This window comes from Microtus pennsylvanicus, chromosome 21, assembly GCF_037038515.1.
Source record: "Microtus pennsylvanicus isolate mMicPen1 chromosome 21, mMicPen1.hap1, whole genome shotgun sequence".
NCBI lineage: Eukaryota > Metazoa > Chordata > Mammalia > Rodentia > Cricetidae > Microtus > Microtus pennsylvanicus.
In genome coordinates this window covers 5,943,760-5,969,852 of record NC_134599.1, presented here as the reverse complement: position 1 = coordinate 5,969,852, position 26,093 = coordinate 5,943,760, and the positions used below count along the sequence as shown (strand labels likewise).

General features: G+C 53.4%; 2 protein-coding genes and 1 long non-coding RNA gene across 4 annotated transcripts; 1 reads left to right on the top strand and 2 right to left on the bottom strand.

The window, feature by feature from the left end:
- Nucleotides 1-535: 535 nt before the first annotated feature.
- Nucleotides 536-12,448, bottom strand: Asb10 (ankyrin repeat and SOCS box containing 10). Of its 2 annotated transcripts, none has more exons than XM_075955522.1 (6): nt 12,118-12,448; nt 11,069-11,336; nt 8,355-8,874; nt 3,794-3,907; nt 3,349-3,534; nt 536-3,238 (listed from the first exon to the last, which is right to left on the bottom strand). In XM_075955522.1, the coding sequence occupies exons 1-5, from the start codon at nt 12,386-12,388 to the stop codon at nt 3,349-3,351; spliced, it is 1,359 nt and encodes a 452-aa protein (XP_075811637.1). In that variant the 5' UTR covers nt 12,389-12,448; the 3' UTR covers nt 536-3,238. The 2 variants fall into 2 exon arrangements, with proteins under 2 accessions (XP_075811637.1, XP_075811636.1); XM_075955521.1 differs by lacking the exon at nt 12,118-12,448 and adding an exon at nt 11,492-11,911.
- LOC142839405 (uncharacterized) lies at nt 12,048-21,457 on the top strand. Its single transcript, XR_012908737.1, has 3 exons — nt 12,048-12,320; nt 14,169-14,226; nt 20,999-21,457. It is a non-coding gene; the product is annotated as an uncharacterized LOC142839405 (long non-coding RNA).
- Nucleotides 14,741-26,088, bottom strand: Drc11l (dynein regulatory complex subunit 11 like). Its single transcript, XM_075955520.1, has 19 exons — nt 26,078-26,088; nt 25,206-25,533; nt 24,335-24,454; nt 23,480-23,665; nt 22,897-22,968; nt 21,460-21,665; nt 21,027-21,111; nt 20,365-20,490; nt 20,164-20,239; nt 19,720-19,826; nt 18,936-19,019; nt 18,785-18,843; nt 17,560-17,642; nt 17,310-17,417; nt 16,577-16,776; nt 16,172-16,258; nt 15,759-15,936; nt 15,333-15,571; nt 14,741-14,848 (listed from the first exon to the last, which is right to left on the bottom strand). The coding sequence occupies exons 1-19, from the start codon at nt 26,086-26,088 to the stop codon at nt 14,741-14,743; spliced, it is 2,463 nt and encodes an 820-aa protein (XP_075811635.1).
- Between the last annotated feature and the right edge of the window lie 5 nt (nt 26,089-26,093).

The window sequence follows — 26,093 nt, the reverse complement described above, 5'->3', positions numbered from 1 at the left end:
CCCCTGGCGTTGGTCAAGAGAGGCGTAGAGAGCAAAGAAACTAGAACCGGGCAACAAGCTTCAAAGCACTTCTTACTCCACAGGGAGCGCGGGCTTCGGTGCGGGTACACAAGTATCTTAAAGTCTAGTGTGCACGCATGTAGGTATATGCATCTTTATTATGTCAGGGTTCTCGAATTCTGGGTATCTGTTATGTTGTCTCTGTGGTATGTGCTAGCCCACCCGTTCACAGGCGAATAGGTTGGTGGTAGGGAGGTCCGCAACTCCAGTGCAGGGCGGAGTCCTCACGGAGGCGTGAAATTGGTTTGGAGCAAACACATTATGGAAAGCAATTACCAGGGAGAGGTTCTGGGCCCGCGGGACCATCAGCCAGGAGGCTGGGGAGGAAGCTCCCTGGCTTGCAAGTGTCTGGATGTCTAACCCCAGAAACGGTTTTCCTAACGCTGCTTCGCTAAGGAGCGAGACATGAAGCAAGGCACAGCCTCTTCAAACCCACCACTCCACACCCCCTTTCTGGTCTTCCCTTCTTGGCTCCTTGAAAATGAGTCTCACACATAGTATTCCTCAGACATGGCAGAAGAGCCTCTGAGGCTCTCACCCCTTTGTGGCATCATTCTCTCCCTGCACACCTTGCTAGTCCACGTGTGTTCTGTGAGGGCGGTGTAATTGTATTGATAATTCTCTGAGGGTAGGGCCATGTCTCAGAACCTTGTATTTACCACCTTAATCCCGGCAGGGTGCGAAAGGGATTAAATAGAATCCGTAAGCAGGGTGCACACAGCTGTTCTCTGGGCAGCAAGGTCCTCTTGAAACAGGGTTTCAAATTCATTGGTCCATCTGGCCTTTGAACCCATCTTCCTTGAGATGTCTAACAGGTTCATCTGGCTAACACAGACCTCTCTACCCCCCTTGCCTCAGTCATTGGTACCACCACTCACTTAGTTGTTCAAGCCAAAAAACAAAACACAACAAGAAACTGTGAGGCACGCTGGATGAGTCCCTCAGCAAGCACTATCCATCCCCCCAAAGCGTTCCAAAATTGCTCACTGCTATCCGCCTCTCGTTCCAGGATGGCTGCTTTAGTCTCCAAATGACCTTCTGGATGGATTCTCAAAGCTTGCCGGGCTCAAACCAGCCACTCACAGCGAACAGCCTGAGGGACAGTGGCCCCGTTATTCTCCTGCTTTTCCCCACGGGGGACTTAGAGGCTGACTCCTCCCTGTCATTCTGATCTCATGTTAAATGCCAACCTTCTCAAAGAGTAGGTTTCCCTGTCACTGAATCCAAAATAACTCCCTAGCGCTGTCACAGCACTCTTTGCCTGCGTCTCTCTACTGAGTACGATGTGCAAATTCCTCTTGTCTGCCTAGCGTTTTCTGCAGAGTAGGGACAGAAAGCTAGCCCTGGTGCCCCTGCAGCCTCCTGCCAGTCCAGGCTAGAACACAGGAGGCGCTGTAGTTATGGGCAAACAGATGAACTCGGAACATCCTCCAGAACCCCTCATCTCAGGGACGAGACAGGGTCTCCCAGAGAGGTCCCTGCTGATGGCGAAGGACCTTCTGCTGTGGGTTCCCTGTCAACACCTAGAAATCAACTTCTGGCCCCATTTATCCTTGCAAAATGCAGTCGGTCCCATGGCTGAGGTTGCAAAAAACCCATGGACCCTTTTGATCACACCAGAGGCCACTCGCCAGTCCTCAAGCCACGTGCTGGCGACGGAAGCCCAGGCTGGCGGGTCAGTCCAAGTTGAGTAAGGCCAGACTCAGAGGCCAGTCCACCCATCTTCAGCCTCTTGCCTCTACGGCCTTCTCGCCCCGCCTCCAGGACCCGCCCCCCATAGTCCGGCTTCCTGTAGGCGGCTGGGAAAGTGCTCAGCAAGCCTGGGAATTCTGTCCTGTGACCCTTGACGCCACGGACCACAGCACGCTTGGTGCTCTGCCCCGCCCACTACTGGCTGCTGCGGCATCCCGAGTCTATCGTTTTACAGAAGTAGAAGATTGAGTCTAGGGGAGGAGATTTTTATTCCACAACAAGCTGATGACAGAGTCGAGTGAAGAGCCCAGCTCTAGTGACCGCTTCACACTCTTGCTACCACAAAGCTATATTTAAAGAATTGGATTAATGCCAGACTGGTGGTGCACGCCTTTAAACCCAGTACTCCGGAGGCAAAGGCAGGCAGATTTCTCTGAGTTCAAGGCCAACCTGGTCTATATAGTGAGTTCCAGGACAGATACCAAAGCTACAGAGAAACCCAGTCTCAAAAAACAAAACAAAAACAAGCAAACAAAAAAGTGGATTAAAGGTGCTGGAGCAATGGCTCAGCAGTTAAGCGCACTGGCTGCTCTTTCTAAGGACCTAGGTTCAGTCCCCAGCACCCACATGGCAGCTCACGACCATCTGTGACTCTAGTTCTAGAGGATCTGACTTCCCCTTCTGGTCTCCAGGGGCACCAGACATGTACACTATGCGCACACACATATTCGCACTTATTCAGGTAAAACACCCTTATGTAGAATAAAAACTACAGAAGCAGAGTAAAGGAGCCAGAACCAGATATGCACTGGGAGATGCTCCCTGACTTACAGGGTTGTTAGGCACTGGGTAGAAACGGTGGTTTTCCCCAGTGTGGTGCTCAGAGAGCGATCGAGCCACGGCTACTTTCCAGCCCACATATGTTGAGCCCTTTCCCCAGGGGTTCTCCCATCCCTTCCAGCCCTGGCCACCAACTTCCCTTTGCTTCTGCCTCCTCCCTGCCCAACCCAGGCCACCAACTCTGACAAGTTCTCGCTCATCTCCTCATCTCGTGTAGGGAGAGGAAATACCGAAGGGAGACATGAAGCATCTCGCACATGGGGCAACCCAGTCCTGATTCTATGTGCCGGAGTCACCTCAAGGAAGGTGGGGACTTGTTGGAGACAATACCAAATCATACAACTTGTAGATTTTCTTTTAAAGACAAAGTCTCACTAAGTAGCACAATCTGGTCACTCTCCTGCCTCTACTTTCCAAGCGCTAAGACAACATCCGCACCATTATTACGGCTTCAGCCTGGAGATTTTCAATGCACGTGCAAGTTTGCACAGGTGCTCTCAGCGTCAGCCAGATGCTCAGCTGTTTGCTTCTCTCAAGTGTGGATCAAGGCACCCGTTCCTGGACCTTGTGCTGGCAAGATGACCTGGCTTGTGTCCTTGCAGAGGTGCCCTTTGGGGAGCTGCTTTGTTCTAGGGGCAGCACACACCTGGAAGGAGAGGCAGGGCATCAAAGAACTCCAGTGGCCCTGGAAGCCACCCTCCAACTCTCCTGCCTCCTGCCCATACCCTGTCCCCAAGCAGGGTAGCCAGGGCTCACCTAGTAAAGCACATCTTCAAACTCCAGCTGCAGGTAGCGGAGCAGGCTGGATGGCAGGGGAAGCTGTGGCAACGCGCGGGGCAGACTGCCCTTCAGGTGATAGCGGAGGGTACAACGGCTAAGATGCTGCAGGGACCTGGGCTGCCTCACCAAGGCAAAGAGGGAAGAGTAGAATCGATGGTGCTTCTGGAGATAGGAGGAGGGATTCAGTGAGGACAGCCTGGGACAACCGGCTCCCACTTCTAGCAGGGACAGGATAGTGACCGCTGGGAGCATCTCTGAGAACCTCATAAAAACACTCAGATCTTGCTCCAGAAGGAACGTTTTTCTAGGACATGAGTGGGCTGCTGAGCGACTTCTATGGAAGACTGACAAGGCTGCCCCTTGGGGAATGGTGTCTCTCAGGGCCAAGCTGAGTCACGTGCTCAGGGTCCTGGACACTGACCTGCACGATTTCAGGTGGTACCAAGCCCCTGGCCTCCTCGGGAAGCTTCACCACGCAGTAGGTGTTCATCAGGACCTCGATGGTCCGTGGGGACGTGCACCAGCGCTCTAGTACCTGCAAGAGAAAGAGATTCACCAGGGAATCCCATCAGGCCATGTGGGATGACTGGATGACAGTTTTAGGGTCAGTTTCTCCCCCAAATCTATTGAAGTTCTAACGGCTGATATGTGTATGACCTCATTTGAAAATGAAGTCCTATTACTTGATTCTAATTTTATTTTTACTTGCTTATTTAATTTTAAAGATTTTTATTTAAATGTATGTATATGTTTTGCCTGTATGTATGCCTGTGGACCACGTGTGTACAGTGCCTGTGGAGGCCAAAAGGCAGCATTAGATTCCCTGGGACTGGAACGAGAGAGAGTTGTGAGTGGCCATGTGGGTGCTGGGACTCAAACCCAGGTCTCTGGAAGATCAACAAGTGTTTTTTTAGTGACTGAGCCATATTTCTAGCCCCTATTTATTTATTTATTTGGTTTTTCGAGACAGGGTTTCTCTGTGGCTTTGGAGCCTGTCCTGGAACTAGCTCTGTAGACCAGGCTGGTCTCAAACTCACAGAGATCCGCCTGCCTCTGCCTCCCGAGTGCTGGGATTAAAGGCGTGCGTCACCATCACCCGGCCCCCTTTTTATTTATTTATTGAGATAGGGTCTCACTATATAGCCATGACTCACCTCAAACTTGTTATGTAGACCAGGCTGAGCTCAAACTCACAGAGATCAACCTGCCTTTGCCTCCCAAGTGCTGGGCTTAAAGATGTGTGCCACCATGCTTGGCAAAATTTTATTATCTATCTATCTATCTATCTATCTATCTATCTATCTATCTATCTATCTATCTATCATGGTGTGCCTTATGTCTCTGTGTTTCTGTGTGTATGCTAGTTTGTAGGAGCCTGTAGAGGTCACACCCTATGGAACTGGAGTTACAGGCTGTTGTAAGTCACCCAGGGTGGAGGAACTTTAACTCTCCAATGCTGGCATCACAAATTTGTGCCACCGTGCTCAGCTTGGAAACAGGACTTTCACAGATTCAATCAAGTCAATAGCTGTTAGGGTGGCCTCTATGTAATATGGCAGTCATTCTTATGTGACGAACAGGGCTTGGATATAGTTTAACAATTTGCCTAGCATTCATGAGACTCTGATCCAATCCCCAGTACCACATAAACCGGTTGTGTGATGCCTGCAATCCCAGGAATCCAGAGATGAAAAGAGGAAGATTTTAACGTTCAAGGTCATCCTCGGCTCTATCACAAGTTCAGGGCCTGCCAGAAGAAATGTGGTCCCATGAGAATCTCAGAGCCATATGGGCACAAGCCAAGGAACACCAGGAAATCACCAAAGCTGGAAAGAGGTGTACAGTGCACCTCCCTTGGAGCCTTCAGAAGGAACCAGTCTGGCCAGCACCTCTATTTCCAGCTCCAGCCTTCAATACTGGGAACGAGAACTGTCGTGGGTGGGCGCAGCCCTGAAGTGGTACTTCATTGGAGCAGCGCCAGGAAGCCAGCGAGCGTGTGTCTAGTGGTCACATGGCTGGTGGCAGATTCTTCTCCTATCACTTTGCAGGCATGGACCCTTAATCCTCATTTCTACTGGATGTGGATTGTTGTTATTGTCTCCAGTTTGTAAGTGAGGGAAACTGAGGAACAAAGACGTTACGAAGCTTAGCCAGGCTGCAGTTCTACCATGCATGCCTGACACAGTGGCCTTTGGCTCCCAACTATGACACCACCCTGCCCTTCCATTTGCCTCTCCTGGACAGGGTCCTGGATTTTTCTGCTGCCTAAAAAGTAGCCCTTGGCCTGGCTGTGGGCTCCCGGGCAGATAAGAACATCAGAGCTAGTGCTGGGGATATAGCTCAAGTGCTAGAAGGCTCACCCTGCATATGCAGTCTTTGACTCAATGGTAAGTACCATATAAACTTGGCATGGGGTGCAGGCCAGTCATCCTGGTACTGGGAAGGTGGAGGCAGAAGGATCAGAAGTTCAAGATCATCTTTGGCTACATAGAGAGCTTGAAGCAACTGGGCTACATGAGACACTTCTCATAAACACATAAGCCCTCACTGGGGAGACACCTCCATGGTTAAGAGCACTTATTGTTCTTGAAGAGGACCCAGTATCTACATGGCAGCTCACAACCATTGTAACTACTGTCCCAAGGAATCCAACACCCTCTCCTGGCTTCTGTGGACACCAGGCATATATGTGGTGCATAGACAAAGATGTAGGCAAAATACTCATACACATAAAAATGTTTTAAGTTTTAAAAAAAAATCAGACATGGTAGCACATGCCTTCAATCCCAGCACTCAGAGGTAGTGAAGCTTCTAAGTGCTATTTCCCTGAGGAATATTTCCATGCATAGCCTCATCTAACCCACCATAGACACCACTGCACATACCAGGAACCTGGATACCCCTGCTTCCCAGAAGGGTACCAGTGTGTCAAGGAGGCAGGTGGAAGGGCCTTGTTCAGGCACAGGGGCTCCTGGAGCCAGCATTTTATGGGTCCAGTGCCTCCATTTCCTGCCGCCTCTGGGCAGTGTTTACTGGAGCCAGCTCAGCCTAGCCTGCCTGGTACTTTACAGTATGTCTCTGCTGGAAAGGCCTGCTCTGTCCCCTCCCTCTCTCCAAGGAACCCATACCAAGTCCCACCTCCAGGAAGCCCAGGTGGTCCTCCAGCCTCACTGAGGCTACGCCAACTGGCCTTGCCCTCTCCCTTGCCTCATTACTCTATGTACTAGCGTGACTCCTGGCAAATTAGCAAGAGCTTTCTCCCACATCCACCTCATCCTAGAACATCAGCCAAGGACCCTGAGCACCACGCAGAGGTCATGCCCTCTTCTAGGGTTACACCTGTGAACCGCGGTCCCCACACTAACTCTAGCTTGTAGAGAACCCCCGCCCACTTTATTTTTTATTTTTTCTAAAGATGAGGAAACAGGCACAGGAAGAAGTGACTTGCACACACATTGTGCCCTGCATGGGAGCTAGGTTTGCAGGCTGTTGGTGGGCTGAGCAACCCAGTGTGCACTGCCTGGTTGGCATTGCCCTTCGGAGCTGCCCACACCTTCCCATCCCCTTCAGCAGAGGCTACGCGCCTCGCCAGGAGCCTGGGAGCCAAAGGCTCTCGGCGATTCCCCTCCAGTCTCACAAACAAGCATCAAAGTCAGAGTCGCATTCAGGTCCTAAGCATCAAGCCCCACGCATCAGTCTTCCGGAGAAGTGCTGAGGCTGGCGTGTCACACAGACAGGCTCAGAGTCACCCTTGCTGGGAGGGCTGGGACTCTAGCCAAGGCTAGAGGGGCTGCAGGTTGTGAGAAAGGGACAAATGGTGTCCTTTACTCTCCCGGTCACCCTTCTCTCTGAGACAGCCAAGGGCTGGAGCAGGCTGGTGGGGGGCAGGTGCAGGGGCAAAGGTGGGGGTCTTGGAATGTCTGTCTGCTGCTGTACCAGGTCCTGTTCCTGCCCCCGCCTGGCAGGGAAATCATTAGCTGTCAGAACCGCAGTCAGATTACAGGGAATTGCTCGTCTCCTAATTATCTGGTGTTAATAGGAGATTAATTAGTGTTAATTGTTGATTTTCTTGTATTTTCCCAAAGGGGAGACCAATCTGCCGAACTCCCGGGCTGTTTAATTATTTGGTCTTGCTTAGGAATCCAGACAGATGCTGCTAGGTCTGTGAGCAAAGGGGAGAGGCAGGGACAACAGGGATGACTTAGGGAGGAAGGCCGGGCTAGCGGGAACCTGCCCATAGCCGTCACCCTCCTAGAAAGCCAATTTAGATTTGATATATCCCCTTTGAGAATAACTGTCCCCACTCCAGGCCCAGCAACCTCCACGTTGCAATGTAGCTCAATGAAGCATGGGACAAAGCCCTTCCCATGACACCCTAACCCAGCATCTCAAGTAGACCCCTTCAGGGATGCTGATATAAGACAGAACTGGACGATGACGGTGAAAAGCATTTCCAGAGGGTGGTGACAGCTAGCTGGCAGGGGCGGGGAGGGGGGCTGTCCTGAACTTTCAGACAGCAGAGGGATGTGTTCCTTTGCATGTGCTCAGAACCCTTGAGCCTTGGGGAACAGCAGATTTAAGCTCTGTCCTCTGGGAGGCTCGCACAGGTCCAGGGCACATCCTGCTCAGCTAATCCTGCTGCTATATCAGGTCTCTTCAGACCATATCTTCCCCAGCTCAGGGACTGCTTCCGTCATTGGTCCTGAATCTTCTGTCCATTGCGCTCAGTCCACCTTCCTCAAGTGCATGAACACACATGAACACATACCTGTTCACACACACACACACACACACAAACACACACTTGCTGTTGCTGCGTGCCCTTCCTTAGCCTTAGGTCTTACTTTCTTGTTGAATGGAAGAAGAGCTATCTGCTCAAACGCTCCAAGTTGCTTTTGAGAAGCAAGCAAGACACAGGTCTGGCTCTCTTAGTCCCCACACCATAGTGACCTTTTCCCTGCCTTCAGCCATGCCCCCAGTACCTTGGGGAGTGCCCCTGGCCAGACTCGGACAGCACCATGGTTGAGTAGAGCTCGCACCATGCGCTCAGGGCTGTGGGCCAGGGCTGTATCTGGACCTTGCAGAGCACAGTGCAAAGGTGTATGTCCCCCATAGTCCATGGCATTAGCGCTGACGCCACAGGACAGTAGCAGTTCCACGACAGCCGAGTGGCCACGGCGGCAAGCCAGGTGCAGGGGCCGCTGCTTGTCATTGTCCGCAGCATCAGCATCCGCCCCGACTGAGAGCAGCAAGCTGCACAGTTGGAAACAGCGGTGGGTGGTGGCCTCAGCATCCGAGGGGGATTGACAGCGGGCATCACAGGCAGCCAGCAGTGGGGTCCAACCTTCAGCATTGCGGGCATCAGGGAAAGCACCCCATCTCAGAAGCAAGTCTGCTAGTTCCACATGGCCAAGCCGGGCAGCTATATGCAAAGGAGTCTCGTCTTCATCCTCAGACCGACCATCTACGTGTGCCCCAAACTTCAGGAGCAACTCCACACACCTACGCAGGGAGAAATAGTAGGTGAGAAAGTGGCTGGACAACAATGCTGCATTTCCGCATTGTCAATTCTACGACAATTCTGTAGTTTTGGTCTTAGCACAGCAAATACACCGGGGACCCTGGGGACCTCATGGTACTACACCCTCCTTCCATCCGACTTTCCCAGAAACAGGAGGCAGAAGCAACAGTGAATCTTCTGTGCTTGCTTTTGGCTCCTGAACTCAGATGATCTCTGGTCTCTGCCCCCAGAGTTCTGAGATTACAGGCACCAGCCATTGCAGCCCATGGTGACCCCTTCCTGGGTTTTGTTTGAAAAGATTGATTTTTACTATTTTAAAAATGGTGTGTGTGTGTGTGTATGCACGCACCCAAAGGCATTAAATCCATGGAAGCTGGAGCTGTAGGCAGTTCTGAGCTACTTGACATGGTTTCTGGGAATCGGACTTGGATCTCTGCAAAAGCGGTACATGCTCTCAACTGATGAGCCATTTCTTTAGCCCCAGAAAAGTGGCCTTAAAACCAAACCATTAGGGTCTGGAGTGATGGCTCCGCAATCAGGAGCACAGACTGCTCTTCCAGAGGACCCAGGTTCAATTCCTAGCAACCATATGGTGGCTTACAACCATCCACACTCCAGTTCTAGGAAATCCTACAGCCTTCTTCTGACCTCCTTAGGCACCAGACACATACATGGTACACATGCATATATGTAGGCAAAACATATACATAAAGTAACTTTTAAGAACAAAACAAACCCTGAGTTCTTTCTACAGGAATCATTCCCTACATCCTCATGAGAATACAAGTCATGCTGGGCAGTGGTGGTGCACACCTTTAATCTCAGAACTCGGGAGGCAGAGGCAGTCAGATCTTTGTGAGTTTGAAGCCAGCCTTGTGTACAGAGTAAGTTCCAGGACAGCCAAGGCTACACAGAGAAACCCTGTCATGAAAAAAGAAAGAAAGAAAAGAAAAGAAAAGAAAAGAAAGAGAGAGAGAGAGGAAGGAAGGAAGGAAGGAAGGAAGGAAGGAAGGAAGGAAGGAAGGAAGGAAGGAAGGAAGGAGTACAAGTCACGAGCTGCCATGTGGTTGGAACATGTTCCTCTGATGGCCTGGCTGTCCATAAGACCCTTGTTTGGTTCCCCGAGCCCCTTTAGTTCCACCATGCGAACATGGACTTTTTTATATTATATGTATTTTACTGCAATTGCCTATTTAATTTTATGTTAGGGCTTCTAGGAACTTTTAGGGTCTCGAACTCACAGAGATCCACCTGCCTCTGCCTCGCGAGTGCTGGGATTAAAGGCATGCGCCACCACCGCCCGGCTCATTTTAGATTTCTATTGGGCCTTGCTGGTATAGACCATTTCTTCAGCTGTGTGACTAACCCGTGAAATCCTCTGGGGGTGAGCGAGCTTAATGAGGGGACAGGGTTCATAGGAGGGGACTCAATGGATGACTTGTCCTTTCTACAAGGCATGAGTCATGCAGGGAAGGCCTGAGTGTACGGGGCTTCCCAGGCCCCTTCTGTTCAGATTCCACGGTGACTACAAAGTGGTAAGTGGGGTCTCATCCTCTCGGGGTCCCGAATCCCAGGTCACAATTATTTAGGCCAATGCAAAGGAATATTTCCCTATGGGAGACGAATCACACAGGTGTGCCAATCACTGTCTTATGAACTCAGATGCGTTTTTCTGTTGTACTTGGGATGGGACCCTGGGCTCTGGGAAGCCTAATCGAGTACTCCACTACTGAGCCACGTTCCCAGCCCTTGAACCTAGTCCCCTTTCCCTCAGCGCGCAGCCAAGGGTGGCCTTGAACTCTTAATCCTCCTGTCCCCACCTCTCAAGATGCTGATATGGGAATCCTGCCTGCCACTCCACCCACTGGGACTAACTCAGTCCTTTGTAGCCTGTTTGGCTACAGGACAGCAGGTTCCCTGGGGACAGGACCGTGCTTAACACAATGTCGGGAGCACAGAAAACATTAAAGATTTATAGCAATACTGTCTTCTCCATTACAAAGCTGATCAGAGCCCTCAGGGAAGGCCATGAGGCTGGGCCCCTGCTCCAGCTCTCCACTCTCCCCCAGAGGAGCAGAAAAACTGTCCAGTAGATGTCTTGGGAGTGACTGTGTATTGACCACACCAGCTGGTCCTGCCCCCTTGAAAGTGGGTCCAGGGTGAGAGGTCACTCACTCAAGGATACCAGGGCCCCGGCAGAGATGCAGAGGGCGTTTCCCATCCTGGTCGGGGATGTTGGGGTCTGCTCCAGCCACCAACAGCACACGGACACAGGCCGTGTGACCTGCAGTACAGGCTTCATGGAGAGCGGTGCGGCCGCCAGGGGCACTGTCTGGCTTGGCTCGACGCTTCAGCAGCAACTGGAGAACTTCAGTGTGGCCGCGACTGGCTGCCACATGCAACGGAGTGGTCAGTTCCTCTTCATACGTCAGAGACCAGAGTCCTAGGGAGAGAGGGACAGAGGCCTTAGATCCCGGGGCATGGTAAAGAGTTGTCTCAGGCACAGGGTTGAAGCTGACAGAGGTGGGATGAACCTGGAGCTCGCTCCATCTGAAGCCTCCCCTCTCCCGCTCAGACCCATCCATGCCTGGCCCATACTCAGAGCACGGATGTTGAAGCGGAAATCTCTCCATCGCTCTGGGTCGCTGGTATCAAAGATGGAGTCTGGAGCCAGGCCAGTGCTGGAGTCCGCGAGGATTTGAGAGACAGAGCCTACATCCCCAGCCAGTACTGCCTGCCAGAAGGCAAGGACAGGTCCTGAAGCCGTGCGGGTGGTGATAGGTCCCAGGCCAGGCTCAAGGTGCTCCTCAGACTCTCTGTCAGGCTTCTCCACCAGCCTGGCGCAGAGGGAGTGTCTGTCACCCCGAGGCTCGCCCTGGCCCCTGCACTCCTCTGGAGACCAGCTCATGAGCATATGGGGAAAGGAAAAGGATCAGAGGGGAAGAAAAGGGGACTATAGAGAGAGGATGAAAGGAGGGAAAAGAAAGAGGGGAAGAGGCCCCGTGTCCCTTGCTGGAGCCTGACCTGGCTGCAATATCCAGCAGGAGCTATTCTGGGCCCCACATGACTTCTATCTTGAGCCAAGGTCTAGATTGTCGGGAAAGTTTGGTGTGGGGGAACAGCAGCAAGGGACTTCAACTTGCCCTCAGTCCTTGGGACCTCTGTTCCTGCAGCAGTCTGCCCCAGTCCCATCTCAGGCCTCCCAGCCCCCGGCTGCCCCTCACCCCTCTGGTGGCTGCTCCAGCGAGGCTCAGCCGCCCGGCTCTCCAGCAGCAGGTCAGCTGTGCTGTGTGGGGGGAACAGATCCTGCAGCCTCGCCAGGTCCCCAGTGTACAGTGCATTCTGCAGAGCCATGTCACGACACAGCAGTGGTGATGACCGAGGGGTCCTCCGGGATGAATAGGCTTGCGTGCTCCAGATCTGGCAGGTAGGGGCAGAGGGGAGGCACCCCAGGTGGTGTCTTGTATGGGGAGGGGAGCTGCTTCCCCCAGGCATGGCTGGTTTCTACAAGAGGGAGCCAAAGAAGCAAGACTTGAGCCACGCTGAAGTTGAACTGTGCAGGCAATGCTGGGCCCCAGCCAGGAGGAGCTCAGTATGGGAGGTGCAAGGGAGTTGCCAGGCCAGCTGTAAATAGCAGCAGCTCTGAGTACCCAGTGGAATGCTCCTGCCTGGGAAAGAGGGGAGAGGAAAGCAGAACAGAGTGGTGGGAAAGCAACCAGGGGCTTCGCTCCTATGGCTGGACAGCATCAAGGTTAGTGCTGTCCGAGCCATTGCCTTACAGACAGAAGAACATTCCAGGGAAGGAGATGGTGTGCCTAGGGGCCACAGGTACCTTGCCCCAGAGCCAGGACTGGACTGCTGATCCTAAGCTCCTTCTTGCCTGTCACTTGCTCCATCAACAAGTCAGCTCCAGACGCCTAGTCTGTGACCTCCAGGCAGGCCACTGACTCCTGTTCCTCAAAGACAAGCTTCTGCTCCTAAGCTCAAAGGAGGTTGGTAACTGAGGTAGCATCAGAGAGATTGTGTGAGGTACTCTCAGGGATTCTCTGTAAGACAGACTCCTGCCCAGGAACATGGGGCCTCAGTCCCCAGGCAGCAACAGAACCACTCCCATGCCCAGCCCAGCTCCTGGCCCACTCAGACCCACAATACTCCTAGGTGCTGATCCCCATTTCCACCCCAGGTACCAACTCCCTGCCCATCTTAAGTTCTGGCCTCCCATCCATTCTTGGGGCCAGCCCCTGAGACACATTCCAGGCACCCGTTTCCCCTGCCCATCTCCTGGATGACTCCCTGGTGTCTCTACCCCTCCAGAAGTGTACGGAAGTATTAGCTGGGAGTGATCTAGGAGGCCTCTCTGGCCATTCAGCCCAGAAGATAGAGACTGCTTTGATTAAGGAGGGTAGGGATAAAAAGCAAAAGAATGGAGAAAGGAAAAAAGCCAACTGAAGCTCTTGGGTTTGGTTTGTTGAGTCTGCCTGCTGTGGGCTCTGGGATCTCCCCTGGTCTGGCTCACACTGACTGGGCACCATGGGCACTGACTGACTTTGCTCATGCCCTCTGTACAGGGTTTGCAGGTCTGTCTTCTGAGAAGGCACTGTGTCTTCTTTAGCCCTTGCTGACCCAGTAGTCCTGACCTCCGAGTTTCCCACCCACTAGGAGGGGATTTTGCAGGAAAGAGGTTGTAATTGTTGCTGTTCTCCTTGCTTTAGCAAGACAAAACCAAAACCACCACCACCACCACCAAAACCCCACGCGACAACAACAAAAACCGAACAGACTTGATGAAAGCAACTGAAAGAAGGCTTTATTGCAGTTCACAGTTCAAGGGAACACGGCTTGTCATGTCAGGCAGACAGGCAGCAGGCATGTGAGGCGGCTGGTCTCATTGCTTCCGCAATCAGGAAGCACAGAGTAAAGAACACCAGTGCATTTGATTCAGTACTGCAGCCCATGAAATGGCTCTACCCACATTTAGGGTGGGTCTTCCCACTCCGATCAACCCAGTGTACAAACTACCTCCCAGATATAGATCCTGCCAAGGCGACAATCACCACTGTGGAGGGGAAGACTAGTCAAAGCTTCTACCCTTCTCTGTGGTTGACCCTAGCTCCTCCAGCCCCCCCTCCACTCTCACCCAAGTATCCTCACCTCCTTCGCTCCCTCCTCACCCTGGAGACACTTTGCCTAGCATAACTGAGTTCCAGGTTGGGAAGAACCTTGGAGGATGTCCTGTCCAACCTCTCCTCACTTTTTTTTCTTTTTCTTTTTTAAGGTTTATTTACTTATTATGCATACAGTGTTCTGTCCGCATGTATGCCTGCACTTCAGAAGTGAGTACCAGATCTTGCTGGGAATTGAACTCAGCAGAAGTGGGTACCAGATCTTGCTGGGAATTGAACTCAGAACCTCTGGAAGAGAAACCAGCGCTCTTAACCACTGAGCCATCTCTCCAGCCCTCTCCTCACTTTATAAAGAAGGAAACTGAAGCTCAGACAGGTTACAAAGGGAGTGGGCTAACTCCCTTCTAGACCTGGTGTTTCTCCCTTTGGATCTTCTCCCCTCTGTCCTTCACTTCCTGTGTCTCCCTGTACCCTACCTCTTAAGTGCCTTGAACAAGTGAAGAGGAGAAACAGCACAGGAAAATGACAAGATAAAGTCACAGGGGTGGTAGGAGGGGTTCTGGCAGCCAGGGCAGAGAGGCGGGTAAAGGGGGCGGGGCCCAGGGAGATGGTAAACAAAAGAAGAAAGCCCTCAGGAGCCACCTGGGCCTTTATGTGTCTGTCCCTCCCCCTGACCTTGGAGGCACTACTCAGTCACCAGGGGCCACCCCACAGGCGGCCACCATCATTTCCTCTTCTTCTTCTCCTTCGCCAGTCTGGCCTCATCAGCCTCCTGTAGGTCCTTGCTAAATTTTATATTCTTTCTTCCCAGTGGAGTCTTGAAATACCAGTCCTGGGATGGCAGAAAAGCAGGGGTTCAGTCCGCTGGATGCAAACTCTCTTTTCCCCTGCAATTTTCTCCCATCCTCCTCCCAGGTGTGGGGGAGCAGTGGGTGTCCCATCACAGTAGGGGCTTCTCCCAGTTTCCAGTAAGTACTCCAGGCCATAGTGCCAGCTGTTCTTGAGAGGTGCGGGTCCTCTTCCCTCCATCCCTACAGGCCTCTGTGACTCCTAATGTCAACCTGTCTCCGGAGATGGCCATCAACCGCGGCAGCCAGTGCCACCCGCCCAGATGGCGTTCTCCCGCTTCCTTGCTCAGGCTTCTACACCTCGGCCCCTCCCTGGTGTTACTAGTCCCCTTCCCAACAAAAGCCCAAATTCATGTGCCCTGACCACCTCCTGGCAAGAGGGGAACAATGGGAGGAACCCCAGGCATGCAGAGGGCTGACTGCTGGCTGCCATTGCTGAGCCCACCAACCCTTGCCTGGCAGCTTCACCTTTAGGGATTCCTCCTCTTCCCTGTAGACTGGATCCAGCCTTGCCAGGTGCCCCACAAACTCGGAGGCAACCAGTGGCCTCTTGGGCAGATGAAAGAGCCGCCGCTCAGTCAGCACTGATTGGATGGCTTGGAGAATGTGACCAGTGGTGTAGCCGTCAGACACCCTCGCCAGGGCACTGATGTCCAGACTCTGGGCTATCTGTGGTCCCCGCTTCTCTATCATGCGCTTCCAGAGCACTGCAGGCAGAGGAGAGAACGGGGCGGAAGGGTCAGAGAGCCACAGGAAAGCCAGGCCCACAGCCTCTGGCTGTGTCTAAGCAGCCCGGAGCCCCTGGAGAGCTGAGACTCAAAGCAGCAGTGGGGGCTGGGAGAGGGCAAGGGACTCCGAAGGGTCGGGGTCTCTGGGTTCCATTCCTGGCCTCACCATAACGGGAAGCATAATCCGGCCGAGGTATGAAGAGGATACGCTCGTAGAACCGGCACAGGCCCTTCATCTCAGCCAGCTGTGGACGGTCAGTTGTGCCTATCAGCATCACACGGTCACCGGGGCTCAGCAGTCTAGTGGCCTTCATGAGGTCTTTCTTTATTCGCTTTGGGTCCATCTGGTCCAAGGAGGGAAGGTTATAGGGTTGAGACATGACGTCTGGGCCTGTGAGACCCCTGTTCTCAGAGCCCCTGGCCTAGGCTGTGCTTCACATCACTTCTGAGTGTCACCGGCCTTTTAAACAGAGAGTGTGAACAAGATGCCAGTTTAGTTTTCAATGGCTTGAGCAGGACTTCCAGCCTTGCCTCGGGCTCTGGTTGTTCAACACAGCCCTTTCTGCCCACATTGCTCACCAGCATTTCTTCCTTTGGGACCTTCTTATAGAAGGTTTTCTCAGTATTTCCAATCCAGATGACAGAGGGCTGGAGGACCCGGGCCACCTGGATAGGGTGGAGCATAGAAAGCATATGTCAGATGTCCCTGGGCAAGGGTCATATCCCTACCTGGGTCAAACCCCATCAGATGACTTTGTAATCCCTAGCTTCTATTTGCTCCCCTCTGCCTCTCCGCCTTCCACATTCCCCATCAAAGGAGCTTCAGGGGAACCCAGGCTCCCACAAGGGTTGGAAGAAAGACGTCCGTTCAGGTCCCTGTATCTCAGTACAATATGGGTCACCCCTAAAGTGTTCAGAAAACCCACCCTGCCGTTGTCTCCATCCTGAGAAATCCACCCTTGCTCCATGCTAAAGGCTGCCGACCTTAAAGACAATGTGCACCAGCAGTTGGGCCCCATTCTTGCCAGGGTATTTGCCCATCACGTTGTCAGGTGACAGGTCAAACAGGTTGGCACCGGTTTCTGAGCATACCGCATGGACCAACATCTTCTTCCCCATGCCGGAGGGTCCCACCAGGAGGACAGAGCGGACATGGGGAGCCATGGAATGTATGTCATGAGAGCCTGGGAGGAAGGAGACAGGGCTGGGGCAGGCCATGGACCAAAATTGGGCAGAAGGCTGTAGAAGACCCTTGAAGGTTCTGCCAAGGCCTGGGGTTGAGAGGGTGAGATGCAGATCTGGGCTGTGCTCCCTCCCCAGTACCTGAGCAACTTCCCCCAGGCTGCAGCAGCCCCCATGGTAGGAAACTGCTAGGCCAGGAGGGGACTCTGCTGCCTTCCATACCATGCATTTCCAACCCTGGATTACTGTGGGTGGTGCGGAAAAGCACAAGACACACTGCTCTGTAAAGCTCCCGGTCTCCGGCATTTAATAAGCTTTCAGGGACACCCTTCTGAAAAATGAGACTAACGGCAGGATGTCACTTGGGACTGAGCAAGTCATGGGCTCACTTGATCTTTGGGGTGGCCCAATCTGAGTGTAACTGCAGAAGGCTCTGTGAAAGTCAGGGTCGTTATACCCACTCAGGTTAGGGAGAATCAGCCATGCCCCCCTGGTCCTACCCAGCCCTGGCTTTTTACTCCCCTGGGGTTCTCACCCAGCCGTAGAACCCCGTACAAGGCCATGTTCTGTCGTATATCAAACAGGGAAGGCATGGGCATCTTGTTTGCCATAGTCAACGTGGACCCAAGATAGAGGCAATCACCTGCGGCGGACAGGGAGGAACCACTTGTGAATGGCACTCCTGTGGGGGTCTGAAGGAGAGATCTGCTGGAGGAGAGGCCTCAGGAGGTGGGGGCAGGGGTCAGGAGGCCTTCCCAGGTGCAGAGGCGTGGGAGGGGCCTCACCAATATAGTCACTCAGTGCCACCATCGTGTACTTCTTTATAAGGCCGACGACGACAAGCTCTTCGAACAATGAGTCCACAGTCCTGGCAGACAGACATTAGTGGGAGAGGAAGGTGGAGATGGGGATGCTGTAGGCACAAGAGGAGAGGACAAGGGGTCCCCTGCTAACATTCTGTGATCAGAAATGTCAACAGAGCTTCTGGACAGCCAGAATCAGAAGTCGAGGTCCCTGGCCACAGTGTCAGGGGACAGGTACTCCACAGTGGGTGCCCTGTGGCAGAAGCCAATGCATCCTGTGACAATGCCCACCAGCCTTTCAGGGCCACCATTTGAAATCTGGGTTCAGCACAGCCTTCTTTCCCTTCTTCCCAAGCCAAGTGTAGGTGCGACTCTCCTTGTGAGTTGTGGTCCCCAGGCAGCGGGCATTAGCAAGAAGGAGGCTTTTGGCAGGTCCCCCAGCGTTCCCAGGGTGGTCAATCCAGGCACAGATTGAAAGGATAGAGCCAATCAAAGGTTGGAGTGATAACATGTATGATGATTATAAACCCCATGCGTGTTGTTCTGCTTTGTCGTGTGTGTGTGTGTGTGTGTGTGCCATGTTGCCTTTCCTGGATTGTTCACTTTCTCCCTTTAGTCTTTGAGGCAGAGTCTCTCACCGCACAGAAAGCTTGCCAGTTTTGGTTTACTAGCTAGCCAGTGATCGTCAGGAATCCACTTGTCTTCCCACCCACACACCACATCCAACTTTTTGTTGCTGTATGTTGTGTTTTTCAAGACAAGGTTTCTCTTCAGAGCCCCGGCTGTCCTCGAACCCACAGAGATCCACCTGCCTCTGCTTCCTGAGTGCTGGTATTAAAGGTGTGTGCCGCCACCGCCTGAAGGTGTTTTCATTTTTTAAAAGTGTTTATTTATTTATTTATTATGTATATAGTATTCTGTCTACATGTATGCCTGCAGGCCAGAAGAGGGTACCAGACCTCATTACAGACAGTTGTGAGCCACCATGTGGTTGCTGGGAATTGAACTCGAGACCTTTGGAAGAGAAGGCAATGCTCTTAACCGCTGAGCCATCTCTCCAGCCCAGGTGTTTTCATTTTTAAAGGCACTTGGTGGACAAGGTTAGGGGTTCAGCAAGGTAAAGTAACTTCCCGAATTCCACACAGCAACAGAACCAAGCCCAGAAATCAGGGTTCCCCAACAGACATGTGCAGCAGGGATTCACTACCTGTCCGGGGTCAGATCTTTCTCCTTCCTCTTCTTCCCACTCTTCTTCCCAGCTTTTTTCTGGTGGGCAGTAAGTTTACAGGTAATCACTTTCTGTTCCCCGCTCACCACCCCAGGTAACCTCTCCTTCTCAGCCCTCCACCCTCATCTACCTTTGGAATCTTCAGGGGTCTGCTCTCCTCCTTGTCCACTGCCAGACGCAAATTCTTCAGTTCCTGTCGCATCAGCTCATCCACCTGGGGACATGGCAGGGTGTGTGGTGGGCAGGATAAGTGAGAAGTGGTTGGGGGCAGGGAGAGGAACGTCAGGGGAAAGTCAGGTGGAAAGGAAGTGAGTAGAGGGCCGACAAGGCTTTCCCACTAGAGAGCTGTCAGGTCCCCTTCCCTCCATTGCTCCTATCTGCATCAGATCTGAATCCACATTTTGTTCTCTGTGACACGAGAAGCTACCCTCAGCAGCCATTAACACAGGATGGAGTCCACATTCTAGAGCTGGAGCCAGAAATCCACCCTTTAAAATCACGGGGACCAAGCAGTTACAGGCTTGATGTGGGCTGTTGGAAGTGAGGACCCTACCAAGGTTGGGACTGCCTTCCAGCAGATAGCCCTGGCGGTACAGTCAGGAGGTTTGCAGGGCGTGGCGGGGGCACAGCACCATGCCCAATCTGGTCATGGCTCTGGGCTCCTCCTCCTGCCCTCACATCTTTACTGGTCCCTGAGGGGTAAGGGGACACTAGGGAAGTTGGGGACAGTGTGGGTGATGGGACAGCAGGTAGAACCTGGCCTGGGTACAGAGAACAGAGGTTCACAGAAGACTGGCTGGATGCCCAGGGTGAAGACCTGGAGGGCACTAGTCGGGAGGGGTCTGGAGTGGCTAGGCTTTCCAGAGGTGGACAGAAGGTAGCAGCTTGAGGGGAGCCTCAGGCTGTGTGCACACCTGTTGCCGGATCTCCAGCTCCACTTCCTTCCTTTTCTCTTCCCGGAGTGTTTCAGAGTCGAAGTTCTGGCTGGGGTGTTTGTTATCATAGCGGCCCTTCCACACACCTGACCACATTTTTAAAGAAAAAGGCCAGAGGGAGAGGGAGAGGGAGAGGGAGAGGGAGAGGGAGGGAGGGAGGGAGAGAGAGAGAGAGAGAGAGAGAGAGAGGGAGAGAGAGAGAGAGAGAATCATGGCTAGCCTCCTGTTCTTGTTGGCTGCCCTAGGCTTAACTGCTTGACTCCAGAATTCAGAAGAAAACCCAGGCAACCATCACACACTCCTCTAACACCTCTTCATCTGCCAATGTCGTCCTTAGGGCAGATACCTTCTTTCTCCATGACCTGGGGCTCTGAGACACTCCATCCCCAGGCTCGACACACCCCCAGCCAGCTCCCTTCTTACTTGTGTATTCCTCGTGGCCAGCATTAATTACAGGGATGACTTTGGAAGGCAACACTTTGAATGTCACTTCTGATTCCTAGAATGGAAACATGAAACCGACCTTGCCTCCTGACCTGTGCCTGCAGGCAGCTGAGAGACCCTTCCTGTTGTCTCAGGCTCTCCCTCCCTACCTACTGGCTCCTCTACAGGGAGCTAGCTAACCTTCCGGGCCTTTTCGTCCTTGGTTTTCTTTTTCTTCTTCTCTTTCTTTTCCTTCCCTTTCTCCCTTTTCTTCTCTTGTTCCTTCTTTTTGTTCTCCTGGGCCTGTGTTTCCAGTTCTTGTCTCACCTGGATCGAACAACAAGCAGCATTCAGGAGACTGCAGGGATTTCACAGAAGCGGGAGAGCCCAGATGGGTGGTGGTGGCATAAGCCTTTAATCCCAGCACTCAGGAGGCAGAGGCAGGTGGATCTCCATGAGTTCGAGGCTAGTCTGGTTTACACAGTGAGACCCTGTCTTGAAAAAAACAAAACGAAACAGGAAGAACCCAAAGCCTGGCGCAGGCGGACTTGGATTCTTACAGCCTGGGGAAACTGCCAAGGTGGAGATACTTGAGGGTGGGGAGTCAAACAAGAAAAGGATGCTGAGAAGAGCTGTTCTCATCGGAGCTGTTGCCCTCTCCGGGGGCCGGCCGTGTGAGTCTGCAGCCTCGGTGGTCCCACCAGACCGCTCCCTCGCTCCTCAGGGCCTCAGTTACCTTCTTTGCCACTCATCCCCACCCCCCCCCCACCCCCCGCCACAGCTATCTCTGTTTAGGCTGACCCTCCCCCTCCGCTAATACACCCTCAATTCACAGGCACTGTCGTCTGCAATCCCAGGAGTACCTGCTCTGGAGTCTTGTCTGCGAAGATCAGGGAGGATCCACCCAAAGCCTCGTCTGGATAGTCCGGGAACTGACCAGTCAGGGCACTGAGTGGATACAATGTAGTTAGACAGATGGTGGCTGGAGGGATGGGCGGGTGGGAGGATGAGTGGATCGGTACCCAGAAGGAGTGGGTGGATAGACAGATGGAAGGATAAACGGATGGAAGGGCAAAGAGACTGGAGATGAGAGCAAGTACTCCCCCTATTTTGTCCTGGCACCTTCTCTTCTCTCAGGGAAATGGGAAGTCGGGTGTGGACATGGTCCTTAGAGTGGGCTCCAGGTCTGGACCAAGAGCGTTAGAAAGGGGTGAGACCTGAGAGAGAAGGGAACAGGCTCTGGGGACAATGGGTGAGGGAGAGAAGGTTGGGACAGCTGCGACTGTGGACACTGACTGGCACTCAATAAACCACTGTCGGATTTGATCCTTCATCTTCTCCTTTATGTCGGGCCCCTCGATCTCTGTGAGAGATTCGTGGGTCTTCCCTATGGCATCCTGGAATTCCTCTTCCTTTTCCACCTGCCGGATCCTCCGTGACTCCTCCCCCAGGAAGGCCCGGGTCAGGATCTTCAGGCGTGCTGTCTGGTTGGCCAAGGGGAGCTAGGGGAAGTGAAGGGAGGCGTGGGGCGGGGGCTTCACACACACTTGCCCCCACTCAGTCCCCAACACACCCACACGTTTGCCCAGCTCATGCACATGCCCTCGTGGAACGACGGCATGCCTGCATCAGGAGAAATTGTGTTTGGAGCTGAAATTTGTCTGTGTAAATTACCCTGGTAATGAGTTTGCTAGATGCATCCGGGATGGGCCCCCCCAGCAGCCCTACCCCATGAGCCTGAGGCCCCAGCCCCCACGCATGCCCCGCCCGGCGGCCGAGTTGGCAGCCGTTCTCACAGCCACTTTCCCGCCTCATTGGCTCCCAAATGTATTTTAAATATCACTCTGCGCAGAGACAATTACTGAAAACGCTGAGCTCACACTGTTGATGGGCCCGGGTGGCCGGGCTCATTCCTCACCACTGCTGTTGCCCCCACCCCTGCTCTCCCTCCTGGGGGGTCCCATTTTGCAGCCTCTTAGCAAGTCTTTGACCTCTACTTATACACAGCAGCCCCTAGTTGTCACTGAGGCTGCACCCCGGAGAAGCCTTCCTCTTAGTTCCTCTGGCCTTGACCTTGCCCCGCCCCCAAAGCCCCTCTGTCAACCAGGATCTACCCAGGGCAAAGCTCCTCTCCCCAGAGTGTGACCCTCGCCCTGGCAAGGCCTTCAACAGATAGTGACTGGATGAGGGAAGGATTGGAGAGCAAAGGGCACTTTAAGAGAACGGGGCTGCTCACTCCAACTGGACACACACACGTGCACATGTGCAACACGCAAGGGTCTCAGCCCCTTCCCAGTTCGTGCCCCCCATGTGCAATCACACTCAGAAAAGCTCACCTGGGCTCCCAGAGCAAGTGGGGGGGTGGGGCGCTGTGACCTCACAAGTCCTGGCTTAGGGGTATATGCCTACCCCAACATGGCTTCCAGTGGTTCCCTGAGACTAGAAGAGGCCTGAGGGCAGGCACCACAGGGTCCTGCTGGACCCACCCTGCAGCCTTTCCTCTCAGTAAGGGCAGGGATGCAAGGTCCAGGATGCTCTGGGCCATCCTTTTTCTGTCCCCATCCCCACAATTGAGATGCTGTGGGGACAGGTTGAAAAACCCAGTGATTTCCCTGTCCTAATGCTTCTTTCTCCCCCTGGGTCTGCCTCTCTGCCACAGTGGACTCTGGGACAGGGTTGCAGAGGATGGAGATGGGGAAGGAGGGAGCCCTGTGTGGGCCAGGGAGGGCTCACCATGCCAATGAACTCCATCTCTGCACGCCGATCCTGCTCAATGCGTTTCCTCTGCAGGTAACCTTTCCACACCTGGGGTTGGGGACACATGCCACTCAGATGCTCTCCGGGTCATGTGACCTCAGGCCTAGGGAGGAGCAGCAGGGGTACCTCCTGCTGATTGTTGTCTCCTAAGGTCTTAGCCCAGGAGGTTAGGGTGGGACTGGAGGAAGGAGGGTAGCCAATGCTCTGGCACTGGACTTACAGATGTTAGCTACCGTATGGGTGCTAAGAACCAAACTCAGAGCCTTTGCCAGAGCAACCAGTGCTCGTGACCTCTCCAGCCTCGGGAAATTGGGCTAGAATTGAGAGACAACCTCTCCAGGACCTGAGTACAGAGTGGACCAATGTGCTTTCCTAGGTGCCAGACACATCCATCCCCACATACCTTTGTGCTTGGGCTTATTGATAGATAAGGTCCTGTGCTTAGCACCAAGCTGTGGACCACAGACTTGGGGCACCTTCACTCCTGGGGTTAATTGCTGAGCCCCACTCTTACTGGGAGAGAGTCTACCCTGGCCCTTTTTCTGCCACCCAGGGTTACCTTTTGTATGACAATGGCTCCCTGGTCCTGACTGAATTTCTGGCGCCCATCTTCCCGAATCTTCCTATCCCGCTCCTCTTCTTTCCGAATCTCTCGCATGAAGGTGGCTCGTAGTCGGCCCTGCCTGGCCCGCTCAGCACTCTGCACTAGAATTAGGGCCTCAGTCCGGCTCATTTCTCGAAAATTCTTGCCATAACAAGGACAAAAGAACAGGAAGACATGAGCAAGAGCTTGTACCCAGGGCAGTCACCGAGAATGTACGGGGGGCATAGTCCTAGGTGCTGGAGATCTGCCCTGCAAGGTAAGGTGTTGGAGGGTCCGAAGTGGGAGCAGGGTAGGGCAAGACCTGTCTATCCTGTAGGAGGACTCTTGGAGGGCGGACCCCCACTATAGTAAACACCCCCCCCCCCCTGCAGGAAGGCAGATGTTTGGAAGACACTTGTGTCAGATGACCGAGGTAATGAACCCCAAGGAATTGGGATTTCTCCCAGGAAGATCAAGGGAGGAAAAGGAAAGTGCTAGAAGCCTGCTGCCAGCCAGAGGGTGAGATTATCTCCCAGAAAGAGATACTTAGGGGGTGTACCAATTGTTAGCCTAAGTTGCAGGAGAGACTGGAACCCAGAGAATGGTGATGGGTGGGACTTTGAGGGGACTACTTAATTCTGCATATTTCTGGCCCTCTATTTGAACCTAAATCTCGTGGGATGACGTGCATTGTGGCCACACCGGATACACCTTTTTCTGCTCTTCACTCTCAGTTTGTCTAACTAGCCAGGTGAGTACACAGCTGAACCTACCTACTTTGTTAAGGCTTCCAGGATTCTGGTGCTGACCCAAACGATCCTACAACATTACCTCCTGAGAAATCAGTGGCTCCAGTCTGGCCAGGATCTCAGCCAGCATCTGCTGTCGCGCCTTCATGGCGCCGGACTGCTCCAGTTGAAAATATTTGGGGATGGGGACCTCCAGGTCTGCCTTCAGTGCAATACGGGAAGAAGGAGGGTGAGGAATTTAGAAACCCAGGTCTCTGGCCATCTGCTGGGCTTCTAGTCATGTCTGTACTCCTGATGCCATTTCCCTCCCACCTAGAGGCCTGGGATGGGAAACATGGATACTGGTGTGTGACCACATCTGAGATAAATTCTGAGGATGCCAAATCCAGTCGTACCTCAGGATTACAGGAAAGCATCTGACAGTGCCTTTACCATCCTGACTTCTACATAAGAACGTGGGATCTTGGGCAGCCCTCTCTCCCACTCTATCCCCAAGTTTCCTGGGAGCTGGCTGGGGAAACCTCGAGACTCCTTTGGCTATGGAGCAAGGACTGAATTCTGGCCTTGATGGAACGGGACTGGAGGCTGCCTGTCACTGTGCTCTGAAACCTCTGGCTGTGTGAAACCTGGCTGTGCTCACAGGCCTCCTGGCAGGTTTCAAGAAACAAGTGCAGCTTTAGTGGGTCTGAGGTATTCTCTGCGTTTCCACCAAGCTCCTAGGTGAGGCCAGGGACCATACTTTGAGAAGCAAGCCTCCCTAAGGCCCTACTCATCTATCCCGCCGAGGTTCCCAGGTCTTCTCAGACGCAGTGTGAGGCCAACTCCAAAGCCCCCCAGTTCCTGAGAGTCTAAACCTCAACCCTCGTCACCCTGCTCCCTAACAGAACTGCCTCAGGTCAAGGCCTGCCCAGTCCTTCCAAACCCCACCCCATCGCTGGTGGCTGCTTACGCACTGGGGTCAGATTGAGATCCTGCAACACTCGGTCCAGGCAGTGGGTCTCGCACATGTCAACACGCACCAGTTCATCCTTGAGCTCCAGCAAGCGGCCTGCTACGCCGTCCAGCAGGCGACGCAGCAGCCGGCGCTTCTGTGGCTGCACCATCTGGTCGTAAGCCATGTCGAAGCGGCGCAGAAGCCCCAGGTAGTACAGGTAGAGCACCGAGACCCTGTACTGGAAGTTCTGCCTCTCCCGGCCGGGCACCGGTTCCAGCAGAGAAGGCTCTCTCTCCAGCACCTCTTCCAGAGTCACATGGGAGGCCTCCCAGAGGCGTTGGTAAGCTCTAGAGAGAATGTGCTAGCTGTGTGTCTCACCACCAGCACCACCGGGGGACAGTGAGGACAAGGGGAAAGAGTCGCTGCCTTTCCGGGACTGTGAACTCTGAGTTCTAGAGGGAGGGATGCTCATGGCATCAAAGTGGACTTCAGGAAAGTGAGGGGCCACTGGAGAATGAATGGGCACAGGCATGGTTTTTAGGGCTAGAATAAGGGTCTTCAGATCTTTGATGGATCAGCAAAGAGAGTGAAGACCAGGCTTGAGAGTCTGGGCCTGGATGTTCCTGTGAGGGGTAGAAGCACTGCATCCTTTGTAAGTGAGAGTACTGCTCTATCCACTGTGCAGTAAAGGTCTGGAGTTGTGGGTGAGGAAGAGAAGGGAGGTGCCTCCATTCCACAGAGTTCTGGGATCAGAATGAATTGCCCAGGGGAAGTCTGCAGCCTGATAACTGGTCCCAGGTGGCACAACCAGGGGCCGTGGGAATGCTCAAACCCACTCAGGACCTGCCAGCACCCAGCTCCCCTCTCTGGCCTCAATGGTCCTCTACTCACCCCTCAGACATGGTAT

Excerpts from the sequence above, each read along its gene's own strand:
- Asb10 (XM_075955521.1), bottom strand. The coding sequence starts at position 11,807 with ATGCTCATGAGCTGGTCTCCAGAGGAGTGCAGGGGCCAGGGCGAGCCT. Across the intron at positions 3,908-8,354 it reads GGCCAGGGGCACTCCCCAAG|GTACTAGAGCGCTGGTGCAC; the intron begins GTACTGGGGGCA and ends TTTCTCTTGCAG. Across the intron at positions 3,535-3,793 it reads TACCACCTGAAATCGTGCAG|AAGCACCATCGATTCTACTC; the intron begins GTCAGTGTCCAG and ends TCCTATCTCCAG.
- Drc11l (XM_075955520.1), bottom strand. Across the intron at positions 15,937-16,171 it reads TCCCAAAGGAAGAAATGCTG|ATGGACCCAAAGCGAATAAA; the intron begins GTGAGCAATGTG and ends TCCTTGGACCAG. Across the intron at positions 15,572-15,758 it reads GGATTATGCTTCCCGTTATG|TGCTCTGGAAGCGCATGATA; the intron begins GTGAGGCCAGGA and ends CTCTGCCTGCAG.